The sequence below is a fragment of the Oncorhynchus clarkii genome, unplaced genomic scaffold, assembly GCF_045791955.1.
Source record: "Oncorhynchus clarkii lewisi isolate Uvic-CL-2024 unplaced genomic scaffold, UVic_Ocla_1.0 unplaced_contig_8391_pilon_pilon, whole genome shotgun sequence".
NCBI classification, from domain to species: Eukaryota; Metazoa; Chordata; class Actinopteri; order Salmoniformes; family Salmonidae; genus Oncorhynchus; species Oncorhynchus clarkii.
The window spans coordinates 95,001-102,500 of NW_027261155.1; the positions used below are offsets into that span (position 1 = coordinate 95,001).

At 45.4% G+C, this 7,500-nt stretch overlaps 1 protein-coding gene across 2 annotated transcripts in view; it reads right to left on the reverse strand.

The window, feature by feature from the left end:
- LOC139405487 (vascular endothelial growth factor receptor 3-like) overlaps positions 1–7,500 on the reverse strand; it is a 267,475-nt gene that overhangs the window by 66,790 nt on the left and 193,185 nt on the right. For both annotated transcript variants that reach the window (XM_071147825.1, XM_071147823.1), the window contains exon 14: positions 5,575–5,803. In XM_071147825.1, coding sequence (XP_071003926.1) covers positions 5,575–5,803 — 229 coding nt within the window. The remainder of the gene's footprint in view (positions 1–5,574; positions 5,804–7,500) is intronic.

A 7,500-nucleotide genomic window follows, 5' to 3' on the forward strand; every position in this document is an offset into this window, starting at 1 on the left:
CTAGTCTATATTTAATCCCTTCGTCTGGGGGACTAGTCTATATTTAATCCCTTCCTCTGAGGGACTAGACTATATTTAATTCCTTCCTCTGAGGGACTAGTCTATATTTAATCCCTTCCTCTGAGGGACTAGTCTATAATCCCTTCCTCTGAGGGACTAGTCTATAATCCCTTCCTCTGAGGGACTAGTCTATATTTAATCCATTCCTCTGAGGGACTAGTCTATATTTAATCCCTTCCTCTGAGGGACTAGTCTATATTTAATCCCTTCCTCTGAGGGACTAGTCTATATTTAATCCCTTCCTCTGAGGGACTAGACTATATTTAATCCCTTCCTCTGAGGGACTAGACTATATTTAATCCCTTCCTCTGAGGGACTAGTCTATAATCCCTTCCTCTGAGGGACTAGTCTATAATCCCTTCCTCTGAGGGACTAGTCTATAATCCCTTCCTCTGAGGGACTAGTCTATATTTAATCCCTTCCTCTGAGGGACTAGTCTATATTTAATCCCTTCCTCTGAGGGACTAGTCTATATTTAATCCCTTCCTCTGAGGGACTAGTCTATAATCCCTTCCTCTGAGGGACTAGTCTATATTTAATCCCTTCCTCTGAGGGACTAGTCTATAATCCCTTCCTCTGAGGGACTAGTCTATAATCCCTTCCTCTGAGGGACTAGTCTATATTTAATCCCTTCCTCTGAGGGACTAGTCTATATTTAATCCCTTCCTCTGAGGGACTAGTCTATATTTAATTCCTTCCTCTGGGGGACTAGTCTATATTTAATCCCTTCCTCTGAGGGACTAGTCTATATTTAATCCCTTCCTCTGGGGGACTAGTCTATATTTAATCCCTTCCTCTGAGGGACTAGACTATATTTAATTCCTTCCTCTGAGGGACTAGTCTATATTTAATCCCTTCCTCTGAGGGACTAGTCTATAATCCCTTCCTCTGAGGGACTAGTCTATAATCCCTTCCTCTGGGGGACTAGTCTATAATCCCTTCCTCTGAGGGACTAGTCTATATTTAATCCCTTCCTCTGAGGGACTAGTCTATAATCCCTTCCTCTGGGGGACTAGTCTATAATCCCTTCCTCTGGGGGACTAGTCTATATTTAATCCCTTCCTCTGGGGGACTAGTCTATAATCCCTTCCTCTGAGGGACTAGTCTATAATCCCTTCCTCTGAGGGACTAGTCTATATTTAATTCCTTCCTCTGAGGGACTAGTCTATATTTAATCCCTTCCTCTGAGGGACTAGTCTATAATCCCTTCCTCTGAGGGACTAGTCTATAATCCCTTCCTCTGAGGGACTAGTCTATATTTAATCCCTTCCTCTGAGGGACTAGTCTATATTTAATCCCTTCCTCTGAGGGACTAGTCTATATTTAATTCCTTCCTCTGGGGGACTAGTCTATATTTAATCCCTTCCTCTGAGGGACTAGTCTATATTTAATCCCTTCCTCTGAGAGACTAGTCTATATTTAATCCCTTCCTCTGGGGGACTAGTCTATATTTAATCCCTTCCTCTGAGGGACTAGACTATATTTAATTCCTTCCTCTGAGGGACTAGTCTATATTTAATCCCTTCCTTTGAGGGACTAGTCTATAATCCCTTCCTCTGAGGGACTAGTCTATATTTAATCCCTTCCTCTGGGGGACTAGACTATATTTAATTCCTTCCTCTGAGGGACTAGTCTACATTTAATCCCTTCCTCTGGGGGACTAGACTATATTTAATCCCTTCCTCTGGGGGACTTGTCTATAATCCCTTCCTCTGAGGGACTAGTCTATAATCCCTTCCTCTGAGGGACTAGTCTATATTTAATCCCTTCCTCTGGGGGACTAGTCTATATTTAATCCCTTCCTCTGAGGGACTAGTCTATAATCCCTTCCTCTGGGGGACTAGTCTATAATCCCTTCCTCTGAGGGACTAGTCTATATTTAATCCCTTCCTCTGAGGGACTAGTCTATAATCCCTTCCTCTGAGGGACTAGTCTATATTTAATCCCTTCCTCTGAGGGACTAGTCTATAATCCCTTCCTCTGAGGGACTAGTCTATAATCCCTTCCTCTGAGGGACTAGTCTATATTTAATCCCTTCCTCCGAGGGACTAGTCTATAATCCCTTCCTCTGAGGGACTAGTCTATAATCCCTTCCTCTGAGGGACTAGTCTATATTTAATCCCTTCCTCTGAGGGACTAGTCTATATTTAATTCCTTCCTCTGGGGGACTAGTCTATATTTAATCCCTTCCTCTGAGGGACTAGTCTATATTTAATCCCTTCCTCTGAGGGACTAGTCTATATTTAATCCCTTCCTCTGGGGGACTATTCTATATTTAATCCCTTCCTCTGAGGGACTAGACTATATTTAATTCCTTCCTCTGAGGGACTAGTCTATATTTAATCCCTTCCTCTGAGGGACTAGTCTATAATCCCTTCCTCTGGTGGACTAGACTATATTTAATCCCTTCCTCTGAGGGACTAGTCTGTAATCCCTTCCTCTGGGGGACTAGTCTATATTTAATCCCTTCCTCTGAGGGACTAGTCTATATTTAATCCCTTCCTCTGAGGGACTAGTCTATAATCCCTTCCTCTGAGGGACTAGTCTATAATCCCTTCCTCTGGGGGACTAGTCTATAATCCCTTCCTCTGGGGGACTAGTCTATATTTAATCCATTCCTCTGAGGGACTAGTCTATAATCCCTTCCTCTGAGGGACTAGTCTATATTTAATCCCTCCCTCTGAGGGACTAGTCTATATTTAATCCCTTCCTCTGAGGGACTAGTCTATAATTAATCCATTCCTCTGAGGGACTAGTCTATATATAATCCCTTCATCTGAGGGACTAGTCTATATTTAATCCCTTCCTCTGAGGGACTAGACTATATTTAATCCCTTCCTCTGAGGGACTAGTCTATATTTAATCCCTTCCTCTGAGGGACTAGACTATATTTAATTCCTTCCTCTGAGGGACTAGTCTATATTTAATCCCTTCCTTTGAGGGACTAGTCTATAATCCCTTCCTCTGAGGGACTAGTCTATATTTAATCCCTTCCTCTGGGGGACTAGACTATATTTAATCCCTTCCTCTGGGGGACTAGTCTATAATCCCTTCCTCTGAGGGACTAGACTATATTTAATTCCTTCCTCTGAGGGACTAGTCTATATGTAATCCCTTCCTTTGAGGGACTAGTCTATAATCCCTTCCTCTGAGGGACTAGTCTATATTTAATCCCTTCCTCTGGGGGACTAGTCTATAATCCCTTCCTCTGGGGGACTAGTCTATAATCCCTTCCTCTGAGGGACTAGTCTATATTTAATCCCTTCCTCTGAGGGACTAGTCTATATTTAATCCCTTCCTCTGAGGGACTAGTCTATAATCCCTTCCTCTGAGGGACTAGTCTATAATCCCTTCCTCTGAGGGACTAGTCTATATTTAATCCCTTCCTCTGAGGGACTAGTCTATAATCCCTTCCTCTGAGGGACTAGTCTATAATCCCTTCCTCTGAGGGACTAGTCTATATTTAATCCCTTCCTCTGAGGGACTAGTCTATATTTAATTCCTTCCTCTGGGGGACTAGTCTATATTTAATCCCTTCCTCTGAGGGACTAGTCTATATTTAATCCCTTCCTCTGAGGGACTAGTCTATATTTAATCCCTTCCTCTGGGGGACTAGTCTATATTTAATCCCTTCCTCTGAGGGACTAGACTATATTTAATTCCTTCCTCTGAGGGACTAGTCTATATTTAATCCCTTCCTCTGAGGGACTAGTCTATAATCCCTTCCTCTGGGGGACTAGACTATATTTAATCCCTTCCTCTGAGGGACTAGTCTATAATCCCTTCCTCTGGGGGACTAGTCTATATTTAATCCCTTCCTCTGAGGGACTAGTCTATATTTAATCCCTTCCTCTGAGGGACTAGTCTATAATCCCTTCCTCTGAGGGACTAGTCTATAATCCCTTCCTCTGGGGGACTAGTCTATAATCCCTTCCTCTGAGGGACTAGTCTATATTTAATTCCTTCCTCTGGGGGACTAGTCTATATTTAATCCATTCCTCTGAGGGACTAGTCTATATTTAATCCCTTCCTCTGAGGGACTAGACTATATTTAATTCCTTCCTCTGAGGGACTAGTCTATATTTAATCCCTTCCTCTGAGGGACTAGTCTATAATCCCTTCCTCTGGGGGACTAGACTATATTTAATCCCTTCCTCTGAGGGACTAGTCTATAATCCCTTCCTCTGAGGGACTAGTCTATATTTAATCCCTTCCTCTGAGGGACTAGTCTATATTTAATCCCTTCCTCTGAGGGACTAGTCTATAATCCCTTCCTCTGAGGGACTAGTCTATAATCCCTTCCTCTGGGGGACTAGTCTATAATCCCTTCCTCTGAGGGACTAGTCTATATTTAATTCCTTCCTCTGGGGGACTAGTCTATATTTAATCCATTCCTCTGAGGGACTAGTCTATATTTAATCCCTTCCTCTGAGGGACTAGTCTATATTTAATCCCTTCCTCTGAGGGACTAGTCTATATTTAATCCCTTCCTCTGAGGGACTAGTCTATATTTAATCCCTTCCTCTGAGGGACTAGACTATATTTAATCCCTTCCTCTGAGGGACTAGTCTATATTTAATCCCTTCCTCTGGGGGACTAGTCTATAATCCCTTCCTCTGAGGGACTAGTCTATATTTAATCCATTCCTCTGAGGGACTAGTCTATATATAATCCCTTCCTCTGAGGGACTAGTCTATATTTAATCCCTTCCTCTGGGGGACTAGTCTAAAATCCATTCCTCTGAGGGACTAGTCTATATATAATCCCTTCCTCTGAGGGACTAGTCTATATTTAATCCCTTCCTCTGGGGGACTAGTCTATATTTAATCCCTTCCTCTGGGGGACTAGTCTATATTTAATCCCTTCCTCTGAGGGACTAGTCTATATTTAATCCCTTCCTCTGAGGGACTAGTCTATATTTAATCCCTTCCTCTGAGGGACTAGTCTATATTTAATCCATTCCTCTGGGGGACTAGTCTATAATCCCTCCCTCTGAGGGACTAGTCTATATTTAATCCATTCCTCTGGGGGACTAGTCTATATTTAATCCCTTCCTCTGAGGGACTAGTCTATATTTAATCCATTCCTCTGGGGGACTAGTCTATATTTAATCCCTTCCTCTGGGGGACTAGTCTATAATCCCTTCCTCTGAGGGACTAGACTATATTTAATCCCTTCCTCTAAGGGACGTTCCTCTGTGTGTGTGAGGCCTACGTTCCTCTGTGTGTGTGAGGCCTACGTTCCTCTGTGTGTTGGTGTATGATTACACTCTTAGAATAAAGGTGCTATTTTGAACCAATAAGTGTTCTTCCCATAGGAGAACCCTTTGAAGAACCCTGTTTGGTTCCATGTAGAACCCTTTCCACTGGAGGTTCTACTTGGAACCCAAAAAGGTTCTCCCTTAAACCAAGAAGGGCTCTATCTAGGATCCATAGAGGGTTCTCCTATGGGGACAGTTGAAGAACCCTTTTTTCTAAGAGTGTAGACGTTCCTGTGTGAGTCTCTCCCTCTCACCTTGAACCGATATGTATTTGCGTAGACAGTGTTTCTCTCGGCTCCTCCTATTCTGAACCTCACAGACATAGTTCCCTTCATCCTGTAGTGTGATGCTAGCTATAGTCATCTCCAGGACCCAGCTGTTAGACTGCTCCTGATAGGTCAGTTGTCCATCTAGGCGGTCAGCGTACAGGTGGACACTACGACAGTCCAGCTCCAGGGGTTTACCACGCTCATCCTGCAGCGCCTGGAGACGGAGGGAGGGAGGGAGGGAGAGAGGGAGAGAGAGAGATGGAGAGAGAGAAAGAGAGAGAGAGAGAGATAGATAGAGAGAGAGAGAGAGAGAGAGAGGGATAGAGAGAGAGATAGAGAGATAGAGAGAGAGAGAGATAGATAGAGAGAGAGATAGAGAGAGAGATAGAGAGAGAGAGAGAGAGAGAGAGAGAGAGAGAGAGAGAGATAGAGAGATAGATAGAGAGAGAGAGAGAGAGAGAGAGAGATAGAGAGAGAGAGAGAGAGATAGAGAGAGAGAGAGAGAGAGAGAGAGAGAGACAGAGAGAGAGATAGATAGAGAGATGGAGAGAGAGAGAGAGAGAGAGGATGGATAAGGGAGGGATAAGTCAGTCTTACTGTTCTTCCTGTCCTGTCCTACTATTCTACTAGCCTGAGTCCCAGATCGGTTTTGTGTTGTCTCACCAAAATCAAGATTTGGGATTACCAGTCACAACCAAATTAATAAACCACTGTAGCATTAAGAACATTCAGTGTGCCATTCTCTCTACATAGGGGTTCAATCTGTACCAGGTGAGCTGTTACCTGCGGGTCCAGTCTGTACCAGGTGAGCTGTTACCTACGGGTCCAGTCTGTACCAGGTGAGCTGTTACCTGTGGGTCCAGTATGTACCAGGTGAGCTGTTACTTGCGGGTCCAGTCTGTACCAGGTGAGCTGTTACTTGCGGGTCCAGTCTGTACCAGGTGAGCTGTTACTTGCGGGTCCAGTCTGTACCAGGTGAGCTGTTACCTGTGGGTCCAGTCTGTACCAGGTGAGCTGTTACCTGCGGGTCCAGTCTGTACCAGGTGAGCTGTTACCTGCGGGTCCAGTCTGTACCAGGTGAGCTGTTACCTGCGGGTCCAGTCTGTACCAGGTGAGCTGTTACCTGCGGGTCCAGTCTGTACCAGGTGAGCTGTTACCTGCGGGTCCAGTCTGTACCAGGTGAGCTGTTACCTGCGGGTCCAGTCTGTACCAGGTGAGCTGTTACCTGCGGGTCCAGTCTGTACCAGGTGAGCTGTTACCTGCGGGTCCAGTCTGTACCAGGTGAGCTGTTACCTGTGGGTCCAGTCTGTACCAGGTGAGCTGTTACCTGTGGGTCCAGTCTGTACCAGGTGAGCTGTTACCTGTGGGTCCAGTCTGTACCAGGTGAGCTGTTACCTGCGGGTCCAGTCTGTACCAGGTGAGCTGTTACCTGCGGGTCCAGTCTGTACCAGGTGAGCTGTTACCTGTGGGTCCAGTCTGTACCAGGTGAGCTGTTACCTGTGGGTCCAGTCTGTACCAGGTGAGCTGTTACCTGTGGGTCCAGTCTGTACCAGGTGAGCTGTTACCTGTGGGTCCAGTCTGTACCAGGTGGCTGTTACCTGTGGGTCCAGTCTGTACCAGGTGAGCTGTTACCTGCGGGTCCAGTCTTTACCAGGTGAGCTGTTACCTGCGGGTCCAGTCTGTACCAGGTGAGCTGTTACCTGTGGGTCCAGTCTGTACCAGGTGAGCTGTTACCTGCGGGTCCAGTCTGTACCAGGTGAGCTGTTACCTGCGGGTCCAGTCTGTACCAGGTGAGCTGTTACCTGTGGGTCCAGTCTGTACCAGGTGAGCTGTTACCTGTGGGTCCAGTCTGTACCAGGTGAGCTGTTACCTGTGGGTCCAGTCTGTACCAGGTGAGCTGTTACCTGTGGG